A 14,121-nucleotide genomic window follows, 5' to 3' on the forward strand; every position below is an offset into this window, starting at 1 on the left:
TACTATTAAATATTCATCTTTTTATCTATTACTGTTACTCTTCTTATTTATTGTGAGGCGAGCAGCCCACAGCAATAGCCATATCAGTTTTTATCATTTAAAAAACGTGATTACCCTCGGTGCTGTGGCTCAAGAAATTTTGGATATTTCGATGAGTTACGAGCACTGGGGGGTTTACTATGCCTGCGAGCATCTTGAAACCACGCTTATTTTGGCGCCATGTAAGTACAATTTGTTGAGCCACAGCGCCGAGGGTAACATCGTTTTGGAAATTCTAAAAACTGAACTGGATATCACTTACGGTGGCCTACACGGCTCTCAGTAAATAAGAACATCAATGGTAATAGTTAAAAATTAACTATTCAGTAGTTGTTGACCAGCCTACTAGTAAGCACGTATTGGTTTGCATGCGTCTTGACTTCAAGAAAACATTCACGTTTTTATTGCCTGTGCAAAAAAATATATTCCAGCAAATAAGGGCGTCGCTATCACAGTTCGTACTGCAACTTGTGCAGTACTACCGTAGCGAACGGTTAGACAATGAATTTCGCAGGAACTACATGTAATTTTTCCCCTTGCACACCACCGCTGACGATGCTATGGCGAAAAAGGAGCTCTTCTATATAGCTCAAAAAACCTATTTTTTAAAAATTGCAGAACATCTTACACCTTAGGTGAAACACGCGGCATATCTCAGGCAGCGCTGAATGAAAGTGAACCTTCCTATCTAAACGAAGCCCATAAATAATGCGCCTAGTAGATTAACCAAAACATTTAGCAGAAAGAGCGCCCAGGACAATGAACTAAGTTGGGCCGTGCAAGATGTCCCATACTCAGATAGGGTTGCCCTGTCGATAACCTCGCACACAACTGCAGGCTTGCCTACTTCTTCACCCATATTGACCAAGCTGAGAGAGATAGAGCAAAGCATTGCTTTAAAAAATGCAGTGTGGACAAATAAGAAAACAAGAAACGCTTCCACCCCCCGCCCCGCCTCCCTTTTTGGCGAAGTTCAGTGTATGCTCAGTATCGGCCCCTCTTCTGCCCTTTCAGTTTAAGGTTAATGACGCTTCTCGGGCTAAGCCTAATGACCTTGCGAGACAAAATTGAAGTGGCGGGAATTAAAAAGGGCGGGCGGGATACGAGGCAAAGGGTAGGCTGCCTTTTGTTCTCGGCGTGCCGGGGGACTTTCGCCGGATCCACCAGAGACGGCTCATCTCGGACCCGGCCCCTCTGGCGTGTGCGCGCAAGCACGCACGCTTCTATAACAGCGCTGTGGATCTCCCTCACAATGCAAACCCGTCGGGCGTACTACGTCGACCGCCCTGACGCTCGCGAGATTAGGAACAATGCGAAGGCGGTCAAAACAGAAGAGAAGCTCCCGAACTAGTCGAGAAAAAGAGAGCGAGAGATAGGGAAAGGAGAGAATCTTTGTGCGAGATTTCCGCCTCCACCCTTGGTTCAACCTAGTGGGTCTGCCGCCGCGCTCTTTTGTTTTCATTCCACTCTCAGCCTATCCTATCGCCCCGCTGCTAGCGATGAATTCAGCACTGGAGCGCGGAAATCGCCCATTGTGATCAACCCTTGCACACGCCCGTGTGGGGAGCGATAAACAGCTCACCCATGGGCAGTTTTCCATTCTCCTTGCTCGCGTATCATTGAAATAAGACAAACAGCTTGGATGGTAGGCGCCATCTTGTGTAGGAGAGTAGCGCTAAACTGCTAGGGATCGGCGCTCGCTAAAACAGGCGTTAAGTGTCCGCATCACCCCCTCCCCGGTACATTGCTAGCCTCTGCCTTTTTCACGAATTTTTCAATATAGTCGAACTTCGTTATAACAAAGTTCAAGAGGCCCGGCGATTACTTCGTTATATCCTTGTATTCGTTATAGCCCGTGTTACCGCGCTTCCAAGTGGAATCGTCATTCCTACGTTATATCCATTATTTCGTTATAAAACGTATCTTTATAACGAGGTTTGACTGTACCTCATTGCAACCAGCACCTTACTTTGTACGCCGGACTCGCATATATCAACGCACCAGACATCCGCTTCAAGTTTTACGCCCCTGCTCCTACACCATTCCTTTCTCAGCCTCTTTTTTTTTTTCTGCAGCAACTGACTGAGAAGGTTTCAACCATCACCTGTCCCTCAACGTCTGCTCAAGAAATAATGCAATTGATTTACTGGTTTTAAAGTAAACCATGTCGTGTCATGTTTGTATATAACTTCACCTTTTACGTAAACCCCGTGGATAGAGGTCCTTAAGAAAAATAAACTGAGCTGAATTGCACAATAAATTCATTAGAATTAGGCCACAGGTTACGTGTTTCATTGTTGCGGTTGTTTATTTTTGTACTTGAACTAATCAGCCCTGTCATGAATGTCAGTTCTGGAGCTTCGCATTTCGGAAATATTCGTGGAGGTATTGTAAACGCTGAAAAACATTTGCAAATTTTAACTTTCTTGCGGAAGAACCGTAGGTATATGACTGCAACCACGTGGATACTGATATGTAATTGCACCTACGGGAAGAATACAATAGCACGAAAAAGAAGGAATTCAAGGCGAATAAATGAAGAAAGGCGCTATTTCTAAATACCCGGTTAGTTGCTGCTCAGTATCTGCGGGCACCTTTCCTCGTTTCTGATATGAATATGCGACCATTCCGCGGGTTGGTACGATTCGTCAACTATTGTATGCCGGATCATCGCGGTGTTCTAACGTAGGGGCGTATTACTCTCCAATATGACGAGAAGGAAACCTTAAAAAAAAGTACAGGAAAACGACAGAACTGATCATTTCTACCAAGTTAACCGTTATTTGATGAAAAAGATCCAGTAAAAGGTTCAGTGTTTCATGTCAATTTTATACGGACTGAAATCAATTATGCATGCGAGTCAACTAAATCTATAATAAGGCCCCTACGTGAACCACAGAATAAGATTTTTCATGTCACGGTATCTGAATGCATTTTTTTTCTTCCTTTATAAGGCAACCGTACGGCGCTGTTGCCCATTTTTGTCCAGGAAGAAAGACGAGCCAGGTAGTCGCTGTAGCTTGTGCTCCTATTTTCAGCGTATTAAAAGTTAGACGCGGAACAAAGACGGAACACACACGCATGAAGGACAAATGTTGTGTGATCAAGCATTTGTCCAATAAAACTTTCCAGCTAGCACCCACCACAGCTTCACTCAAACAACAGCGTTTTCGTACCGTATCTTCATTTCGTGTGCTGTCTTTTTAAATATTCCCGCGAGCTTATGTAGATGCAGTCAGTCTTGCGAGACGTTTTCAGCGTTTCGTTACGAATACGCCTCCTGTAAACGTGGTGTGGTCAGTTACCTGAATTAAGCTCTCTACCACTGTCCCATAAATCCAACGTCCTCTAATCAGTTCAAGAGTTCCTCGAAAGGTGTCCGACTGGTACAAAACCTTATTCTGCACTCTAACTAACGAACAACACTCTCCGCTATCATCGCTCGGTAAAATGTTTCTGCGAACCTTTCCCGCCTTAAGCCCAAGCTGGACAACCATCGTGGATATCCTTGCTGCAACATAATCAGAAAACAGAGTTCAATTCTAAGCTCGTAGCTGACCGAAATAACAAAGAAAAAAAATCTTCTTGCCATTAATTTTCGAGAATGACTTCAAGGCACCACCTGTCGCTGCGAGCTTATTTCTGCTGCTCGCCTTATCTTCGCACTTCTTTTACAGCTGGCAACAAAGCACACAAAGATGCGCCCTCTGCTCTCAGCGCCTAGCTTATACGTTGCTCATTCTTCAAAAAGATGCGTCGACTACACTGAGCACGGGAGGTAGGAAGTGCGTTGATTGAGATTGAAAGAAACGTATCATCCGCCCTCTCCGAGTATCGCCTTTCGCTTTTTATTGAGTACTGCGACCTCGGACTGGTGCAGTGTGTGCGCAGCCTCATTGTGCCATGAAACTGTTCCTCGGCGCGTGACTCGGTAGACGAGCGCACCTTGCGCACAAACCCTAAGTCAGCCGATCGAGAGATGTCGACTCTATTGGGAGCCCAGTGGAGCCTATTGTTCTTTATCTTTCTATGCGCAACCGCCACGACTAGACATTGCGGGCAGCTTAATATTCGTAAGTATATATCGAACGCGGCTCACCAGATTACACTATGAACAGAATACCGCGGTCATTTTCCGCAAGCCGCCGGCTTTGGAAGTTTCATTTCTACACAGCCGTCTATTGCTGCCAGCAATTGCTGCTTTAAAAAAAAAACAGATTTGCTTCGCCTGCATTACCCGCCGCGGTGGCTCAGTGGTTAGGGCGCTCGACTACTGATCCGGAGTTCCCGGGTTCGAACCCGACCGCGGCGGCTGCGTTTTTATGGAGGAAAAACGCTAAGGCGCCCGTGTGCTGTGCTGTGTCAGTGCAAGTTAAAGATCCCCAGGTGGTCGAAATTATTCCGGAGCCCTCCACTACGGACCTATTTGTTCCTCTCTTCTTTCACTCCCTCCTCTATCCCTTCCCTTACGGCGCGGTTCAGGTGTCCAACGATATATGAGACAGATACTGCGCCATTTCCTTTCCACCAAAAACCAATTATTAATTATTATTGCGTCAAAAACCCTATTTTTTGAGGCTAGGGAGTCATGTTTATTCATTAACCCTTGGGCTGCGCCATGCTGTGCATACTTTTTCGACCTGAAAGCCTCTCTTTTAGCACACAGTATATCGTTATTTAAATAGTTGGGTAAAACATATGCGCGAAAAGAGAGGCACATTTCAATACTTTCAACTTCGTTTTTTTTTTCCTTACTCAAAGAAGACTACAGACGCAATCTTTTCCAGATTGTTTGCGCAGTTACGAGCGTTAATAAAGGTGTACTCTGCACGAATCGCCTAGGCCATTTCGGATATCTAGCGCTGGTCTCGTGTGCTGTATCGTATCGTATCGTGTTGCTGTCAATGGTTTACTATGGCGCATAAGTAACTAAGATTGAAATTGTCTTTGAGCAAAGGATGTGCTGCAGTAGCAGCCTCACATTTATCGGTGGACACGCGGAGTATTCTGAGAACTCACAAAAGAAATTCTTGTAGTAACTACAGAATTTTCTGTAGTATTGAGCAGTCTCCCGTCGTAACAATAGAGCAAGTTCTGTCGCAACAGACAACTTCGCAATACTACAGAAAAATCTGTCGTAACGACAGGAGGACAAAAATTTCTTTTGTGGTTTCGGACCATTCAGTCCCGTGAAGACCAAGACAGGCTCCGTCAACACTATAAAACACCTTCCCTTAATTTGAACTACGTATAATTCGAACACATTTTCAGTCCTTTTGGAGTTCTAATTGGAACTCGACTTCGAACTTACATTGTTGCCACGATATGTTTAAGCCGCCCTCCGGGCAAAATGGACTCCTCCTCGTCTTTATCGGAATACGTTGCGTGTTTCAGCGTCTGGAAAGCGCTTCCTAGACGCGAGGTCGCACTTCGGGAAAATAATGAGGGATTGCAGCAAGGAGCTCGCAAAAATGGCTGCGCTTACGCCGAAGAACAACGTCGGCCGGGTATGTACGATAGCTTACGTCACGGCTTTCTTAGACCTTGAGAGAAGATCAGAATTCTGCTTACTATTAGCATTGTTCAAGTCTTTGTACCCAAGGTGACCGTGTTAGGTTATACAACGCATTTCATGAGCGCGCGACAGTACTTGTATACGCAAGCACAGTTTAACGCACAGCTTTAGCACAGTTTAATGCATAGCTTTAGATTGCTTTCACAGATCTTTATTTCTTCCATTTAATTTTTGCTTTTAATGCGAAAGCATTATATGGTTATGTCGCGTCCGCAAAAAGTGTCCGCAAATTTTTATCCGCAAGATTATGTCGTTCTGTGGAGATAAATGTGCAAAAGTTTGATTGTGTTGGGTAGCGCGTGAGTAGATCTTGAAATGGAAAAAGTTTGGTTGATGAATTGTAATTAGCTAAATAATTAAATTGCAATAATGGAAATAAATGCTGCGTTTGATGCAGGTTTTGTGCGACTGATGAGACGAAAAACGATGCAAATGCGTAATAAGACTTACTTATTATTAAATAAAATTAAAAATAAAATCAAATATTGAAATTAGAAGATATAAGAACAATAACATTAAAAAAATAACGAGAAAATTTCAAATAAATAAGAATAAACTCGAAAATGGAGGGAGAAAGAAAGGAAAGGAAAAGGATTTCACATTTTCTCGCTTTAGCAGATTTAAGTGCAATCCTGTAATATTTTTGCTAGAGCACTCAATATAAGGCACTTGATGCTTGTGGCTACCAGAATTTCATTGGTTTCTTTTAAAGAGGTGCAGACGCAAAATTTCTAACGCAAACAACATGATTTGTTTCACGGGCATAAGGAGGTGCCATCGATAAGTTTCAGTCGCAGGCTTTGAGAGGAACATGATTTAATACGCTTTTGAACGTTGTCCGAGAAGCCGCTCGGCATTTGCATGCATTTGCATCCGCATCGAGTGACGTCGAGGTGCACTTGCCCAAATTATTGTGACGTCACCGAACCAAGTGGTTGTTCACAGGAACAACCGGTTCTTGCCGGCGACGCCGACGTAAGCGGAAATGGGGTAGACCAGGTTGGCAGTTCGACCGTGACGTCAAGATGCACTTCAGCGCTGGCGCCAACCAAGACCAAAACAGCCGGCGATAAATCGTTTCTAATTAATTATTCACCCTTCGCACTGGTGTTCTGAGCACATTTAATGATTACTAGGCCTGTAGTACCCTTTCAAAGCAAAAAAGCGGTCGCTTAACAATTTTTTGTGTTTGTACGCCTTTCAAATTCGATACAAACTTCATGTGGTCGCTTTGCAACAAAACTGTGAGCTCAGCCCTCACGAAAAAAAAAGATACAGGGCTGGACAGCAGGTGTCCAGTTCGCAAAGTCGAAGTGATTTGAAGCAGCATTCCACGACCGTGACGGTATTATGAAATCCTGATCCGCTAGTTATTTTTAATATCATTCTCGATTTGCCTAGAGACTATCAGTCATTTGTGCGGTATACAAAAGCTGCTTTGACGAAGTCGACCAAAAGGTCAGGGAAGGTGTTCAACAGAAGCCACAACAAATGGTAAGCAACTGCATGTTCCAACCCAGAACGACAAGAAAGGCGGGCAATCTTTATTACAAGCATTGGTGCTCTCATAGATACTGCGAAAACTTCTAACAGTGTTGAAGGATATTTAGTACCAGAGCTTTGTCGCCAGACAAGTGCCTTGTCCGTAGGGCTCCTTATAGATGGCGCACTGCATGAAATTATTCAAGGCTGAAAATCGGCTGAAAAGGCACTTTGTTTCATATTGTAGCATGTTTTTGACATTAAAGTTGGTTTTCGCCTCGTTTCCGCTTAACTAAAGCACTCTGTTACAATTACTTTTATGCGGAATGGCAACTTTTGGCTGCATCCCCCCCCCCCTCCCCATCCGCGGAGTCAAAGCTGTTGATACAGGTCCTCCTATATTGCGTTTTTGTCCCTTAAGTGCGCGGGTTAAGTTCGTTATGAAGGACTGGAAATGCATGGCGCACAACAAACTTACATTCAGCTTTCTTCGGAAGCAACTAATCAGAAAGATTATTCAATTATTCATTAAAAGGTTAAAGATGTTTTCTATTTGTTTTCGTCATTCATAATAAAAGAGGCTCGTTGACCGAAATATTACAATATCAATCGAAACAGTTTAGCAACACTGTGAAGTTTCAGTTTACCTTCAGTGTGTGAACGCAAGGTCTTCTATTCTTTGTCATAAAGGGCATAGGTACTCATTCTGTGACACGTTGACAGGCCTACTGCCAGAACTGTCTGAAATAGCGCCCTGGTAACCGATCATTCTTTTATAACACAGCCTGTTAACGTGAAATTGTTGTATTGTGATTGACATCTTCCTGGAGAGACCACATCGGCTTATGGGAGCATCACCCACGTGTGACATAATCAGCACTGCGTCTTTTTCAGTTTCTTGAGTGTCTGCTAAGCTCCGTTACCAACAAGGTACGTTGGTATTGAAAATATTGAGCTACGTTGAAAATATTGAGAGCGCGGAGACTGAGAGCAACACCCTTTGACGCACCTGATCTTTAAACTAATGGGCTTTTTTGCAGAGCTCACCATTCTTCACAGAGCTCGGAGACACCGAGAAGCTGATGAATTTGACGTACGAAGGATTGGCAAGTGCATAAACTCACTTTAATGCTCGTGTTTATAACTATCCGATGTTTCGGGGCATGCTTACTACCTTTCTGAAGGCAAAATTAGACCAGATACCGACATTGGCAAGCAATTGTAGATTGTTTTTTTTTTCTTTTACACTGTTGAAGAAGGCTTGTCCTACATCGCGAAAATCCCACCCTCATACGGTCCATGGGAATTCACACTGACCAAGTAAATCGGTAATGTGTATCCGGGAACTACCTAACGTGCAAAAAAAAATCGAAGCAGGGGCGAACGGCATTTCAATTTTCGATAGTTAGGTTGGCAATGCCATATATTAGTCATGCTTGCCAAAGTTTAACAAACTATACATCGAGATGGGCCTACCAAAGTCAGCCCCTTGTTTTATCACAGGAGTCACCTGTTCCCTTTCTTTAAATTGTGTGTTATGTTCTTTTTTCTTCACAGATATGTTTCAGCCAGACAGGTGCAATGGACCTGCCAATGGAGACTCTCTACGACATGGCAGCTATTACAGAGTGGTTTATGCACTCGTTTGGTTAGCGAAAGAAATAAAACTCGTTTTATCCACACCACGGTAGGCCTTTTTGCGATTGGTGAGCATTTGTTAACTGTTGGTGCATCTTCCCTGAGCGGGAAGTGAATTTTTCGTGAGGGTGTGATTGTGATTGCGCGCCTTTTCTATATTAAGTAGTTGAAAAGAATAACAAGTTCAGTGTAATTCTTCTATTTGGCGTTGATCTGCAGGCCTAGCGGTAAACACTCGGTTAGGTCATTTGGCATTTGACAGTTTCTCGATAGGGTCAGCTGATTGATCATTTGGTTCGTATGTGCTGACCTGGCGTCAGTGCTCGTCAGTGGTCTCTAAAAACTGCTGCTTTGTTCACAGCGTGGAGTGTGGAATGCTGTAGTGCCACTTGTCTGAAAACTGTCCCAAAATGTCCAAAAATGTCCCAAAAATGTCCCATAAATGTCCCAAAAATGTCCCAAAAATGTCTGAAAAGCATTACCCACAACGATAGTAACAGCAGCTACACTCCGGCACGAGGTAAATCAGGTCCAGATGTTCTGATATATAAGGCTAAAATGCGCCAATCCCACACTGTGTCGGATCAAAGTTCTCCGGAGACCTACTATATGCTTAACAACCCGGTCAGACTGGCTAGGCGAAGTGAACTTTGGCTGTCGCCTGGCGTTAGTGTCATCAGTAACTCGTCAGCCGGAGACCTTTAATGACACTCATCGCAGAACACACCAGCCTCGAAGTGGGAACAACGAACTTGCTTACTCAGTCCATCACTCTCCGCTATTCACGTGCGTAGCCTCGATACAGGTGTTTCAAAAGGTAAAATAGAGACCTGTAAGCTGGGCGTTGCCAGCGTACTCCGATGTATGTTGTGGGATTTTCAAGCAAAGACGTGCTCCTCAAGTTGCCGAAAAGCACGGTAAACGTGTTTAACTTATGCCGCCACTTCTCGTGTCCGTATCCTGGGTGTACATCATGCTTGACTTTCGTTTTGATGTTTACTTGCTTGATAAAGCTATCGCAGATGCTGTTATATTACACTTAAGTTCTCTAAGAAGGATTCTCCTCGAAACAAGAGTATAGATTGTAAATTTATCAGCGCGTTAAAAATTTGCAGCTCGAAATAGCCCAACATTCTACTTCCGGCATCAGTAAAGAAGAACAAATAACGTTGCCGTGCAATACAGTCACCTAAGTGATACATCACAAGGATAAGTGCACTCGCTGAAAGTTACAATAAATTTCTCCCTTCTTAGTGACGTATAAATGCACACAATATGAAGCGCTAGAGGAAGCGAGTGCTAAGGGGGTTTCAGATCAACACTTCATACTCAGATCTCTGACACAGAGTTATAACTCAAAAACGTTAGTTATTGAATCGATGTACAGATCCCTCCGATATAAAAAAGAAAAAAATTTTCGAAAATCACTAAATTTTTGGCTCCCTCTCCCCTACAGTTGAAAATGACTTCGGAAATTATATGCCAAGAGGAAAGCTAGTTAGAAAAACGAGAGAAAGTGTGCTGGTTACACATAATTACGGAGTAATCGTTAATTGAGTGCTCAAAGTTTGTTCGCTTGCATATTGAAGTGACCTGTACAACGATCTTTCTGACCTGAGCCTGTACAACCGAAGCGTCTTGAGTTATGGGAAACAAAATGACGAAAACCCGCAAAAGGAACGGCGCTACGAGCTTCGAACGCGACATCAAAATTAAGCTTGGTGCTGCACGTCCATTACGCAGACATTTCACCTTTCGCATTTTTTTGCTCTTGAGCAAATAAAGAGAGAGAGAGAGAGAGAGAAACGAGTAGAGGTGCAGCAAAAAATCAACAAATGCATTCTCCCTGCTTTCCGGAGTCAGCACAACTTGCTCCGGTAAGCGGTGAATATAATGTGTCACAGAGAAAATGACATTAACGAAAGGTGCAGCATAAACCGGATTACTCGTTTTCTTTCGCGAAACAAGTCGGCAACAACAACAAAAAAAGCTACGTCTTCCTTAAGGCAACGGCAAGGCCCCCTGGTGGCTGGCGTTTCGCTAAGCAAGTTTTCTGCATTTTTTTCCTCACTTGGCTTCTTTTTAATCACGGCAGACAGTAATAAGTGTGGGCTGAGGCGCTGAACGTAAGTGAGCATTGTCCAGCCTCCTAAGCTTGTCAGACAGTGAGGCCAGGGAGGAATCACCGCCGCCGATGATTAAACCTGTTCGCACTAGTCCTGTTTGTCCACAGTGTTAGTGGACAGGTGCGCGCTTTAGAAGCGCTGTCACTTATCGATGCAGCTGCGTGATGAAAACGTGTCCTGTCATCCGCTGACTTAGCAGGCCGGGTTTTATATACGGCGATGAAGCCGTAACAAGCGTCGCTAATTGCACAGAGAAATCAAGCGGAATGATCGGAGTGTGAAGGTTAACTTCCGCGTACGCCGCCGAGGTGACAAAGCTCAGTGCAGACGAGAGCGGTTTATTGTGAAAGGCGGATCTTTTACGTCGAGATGCAGTAAATCTGAGTCGCAGGTGCATTTCCTTTAAAAGGCCGCGCTGAGAGACTAAAACAATTACTTTTAAAACGTAAATAAAACGCGAGACTACAGAAATATTATAAATATAAACTACAACAACAAATAGTGCAAATTAAAATGTGGACTCACAAAAAATAGTCTTGAAAAGAGATGAAACTGCTCTCAAAATCTGAAGTCACATGCACGACATTCCCAGATCTTTACTTAATAGGAAACAATTTGTCCTCAATGCCATTTAAAAGGTTTCCGCCTGACAAAAGGGAGCTAGCTGTCTTCCAGTGCAGCTCCCCTCCAGTGCGCTAGTGGACAGCTTACTATATTTTTTTTTACTCTCATATAACCATATTCGTGTTTATAGTGATAGACACTAACGTCACTAACGCCGATTGACAGCCACTCAAAAGTTCACTTCCCCTTGCCTGTCCGATAGGCTTATAGATATACAGTACGTCTGCGGCTTACTTTGATCACAATCCGATCAGTGCATCATCCCCGCTTCCTCTCGCTATTCTAGGTGCCAAAATAACTACGGGCAACCTCTGTCACTGTTATTCCTCAACGTATTACTCACACTTCAAGCACCACCCATGTTTAACGACAATGCCGACTCAGAAACCGACTCTGCGGCACTCTTTCAGGCGGATTCCTCGACCTGAAGAAAGCTGCAACTCTGACACAAGTTGCCCCCGTCGTCTTCGCTAGCTCTGCTTTAGCGCCGTTGAGTGAAGAATAATGGCAACTTAAGATTGCGGCCGTCAACTTGGCTGCAACCGACTCCGGTTGGTGGACAGAGCCGTCCACCGGGGGAAAATAAATTGAAGCTGGGCCCAAATTGCGCCACCAGCTCGGCGCTGGACGGCACGTGCTCGCCGGACAAGGCGTTGGGAGAGGAAGCGCTGGCCTTGCGAGTTCCTCGGCCGGAGCCCAGGCCTCGGAGCTGGGCTCAGATTTGGCCTCGGCCGGAGATGGATGACCGGCGCTGATTAAGAACTGCAGCCTCGGACGACACCCCGCGGAGTCGGGCGAAAGGACGAGCTTCATTCACCCTCGCGGCCATCCGGAAGGAGTAGCACGGTCAGCGCCTGCACCACGACCTTTTATGACGCTTGAGTGCTCCGGTGTGTTCTAGTGACCCAACCCGTGTGACGTTTTCTTTTCTTTTTTTCTGCCTTGCGGGTCTCATTTCAGACGTAAAACTGCAAAATGTTTAAAATACAAAACATTAACGCATCCATATCATCAAATACATGAAAAAGCTTGGCAGAATTTTAACGTGATATCGTTAAGCGTCCCGTGTTGCAGAAAGAAGCGTGAATTGCTGGGCGAGTTGGTGCATGTTAAATAGAAACAAACCAGTGAAAAAAGACGCAGGACAAGGAGAAGACACACAGACTGTCTGACCAGGAGAAGACAGACACAGACCGGCCACAGTCTGTGTATGTGTTCTCCTGGTCCTGAGTTTTTTTTTTTCGCTGGTTTGTTTCTCTTGAACGTGTTGCGGGAAAGCCGGCGTCGACGTCGGCGTTGTTGGCCGTGAGCCAGAAAAGTGGTATTGTTTGAACGTAGTTCAACAGAGTAGACGCGCGAAAGCGTGTGTTTAGCCTGGTTGGCAAAGAAGCGCGAGTGTGTGTGCTGCAGTTTAACACGAGGCGTGATCAGCTGCGGCGATAGTTAAACGGAGTATAGTGGCACAAAAGCAACAACTAAGGCTATGATGCGCGCTGTGTAGCGCTCTCGTGCACTGGTCATCTAAGCTGATCTGTTCGCGCCGCCGCTGACCTTGCGGTGTCATCACGACCTGCCCACCGGATTGTGAGCCAACTGATCATCGTGGCAGGTGGCAGGTAAATTAATGATTCATCGCGAGAGGTTGCTCTGGAAGAGCAACCGAGGTCTCCCATGTCCCACCGGTGGCGACACCTGCCACCTGTTGGGGCCACTGGTGAGGCTTGTGCGACCCAGCGACCAATTATTAATTGAACTGCCACCTGCCACTGTGGTCAGTTGGCTCACAATCCTGTGGGCAGGTTGTGATGACGCCACAAGGTCACGTGACCTAGGGGGTCCACCTGCCTCCTAGGTTTCTTCTCTGGGAATTTTTCGCTCACAATGCCGATGATGATGATGATAATAATAATAATAATAATAATAATAATAATAATAATAATAATAATAATAATAATAATAATAATAATAATAATAATAATAATAATAATAATAATAATAATAATAATAATAATAATAACTGGTTTTGGGGGAAAGGAAATGGCGCAGTATCTGTCTCATATATCGTTGGACACCTGAGCCGCGCCGTAAGGGAAGGGACAAGGGAGGGAGTGAAAGAAGAAGGGAAGAAGGAGGTGCCGTAGCGGAGGGCTCCGGAATAATTTCGACCACCTGGGGATCTTTAACGTGCACTGACATCGCACAGCAACGACACCAGATTTCCTGCACAACTGAAGCCTTAACGCTATCGCGTTAAAGGCTTGTCTAAACACCGTTTAAACCTTCACCCTGTCATTATTTTAACACTTGAAGCTCCTATACTAACGCTTGCATGAGCGTGCGTGCATTTGGTTTACAGTGATGCGTTTAGAGACGGTTTACTGAATGAGTTTAGTGTAAGCGCATTACTAATCTTGTCGGCACAATGCACGTTCAGTGTGAAATTATGGAGCATTCCTTGAAATAATAATAATAATAATAATAATAATAATAATAATAATAATAATAATAATAATAATAATAATAATAATAATAATAATGGTTTTGGGGGAAAGGAAACGGCGCAGTATCTGTCTCATATATCGTTGGACACCTGAACCGCGCCGTAAGTGAAGGGATAAAGGAGGGAGTGAAAGAAGA

At 44.4% G+C, this 14,121-nt stretch overlaps 1 protein-coding gene across 1 annotated transcript; it reads left to right on the forward strand.

Moving 5' to 3' along the window:
- The first annotated feature begins 3,935 nt into the window (after nucleotides 1-3,935).
- LOC144097012 (uncharacterized) lies at nucleotides 3,936-8,749 on the forward strand. Its single transcript, XM_077629807.1, has 6 exons — nucleotides 3,936-4,112; nucleotides 5,434-5,546; nucleotides 7,016-7,108; nucleotides 7,991-8,026; nucleotides 8,137-8,202; nucleotides 8,654-8,749. Exons 1-6 carry the CDS (start codon nucleotides 4,019-4,021, stop codon nucleotides 8,747-8,749), a joined length of 498 nt encoding a protein of 165 aa, XP_077485933.1. The 5' UTR covers nucleotides 3,936-4,018.
- Nucleotides 8,750-14,121: the final 5,372 nt, after the last annotated feature.

Source organism: Amblyomma americanum, chromosome 7 (assembly GCF_052857255.1).
Source record: "Amblyomma americanum isolate KBUSLIRL-KWMA chromosome 7, ASM5285725v1, whole genome shotgun sequence".
NCBI lineage: Eukaryota > Metazoa > Arthropoda > Arachnida > Ixodida > Ixodidae > Amblyomma > Amblyomma americanum.

Coding starts and splice junctions, on each gene's coding strand:
- LOC144097012 (XM_077629807.1), top strand. CDS start 4,019: ATGTCGACTCTATTGGGAGCCCAGTGGAGCCTATTGTTCTTTATCTTT. Junction 4,113..5,433: donor TTGCGGGCAGCTTAATATTC/GTAAGTATATAT, acceptor TGCGTGTTTCAG/CGTCTGGAAAGCGCTTCCTA. Junction 5,547..7,015: donor CGAAGAACAACGTCGGCCGG/GTATGTACGATA, acceptor CGATTTGCCTAG/AGACTATCAGTCATTTGTGC.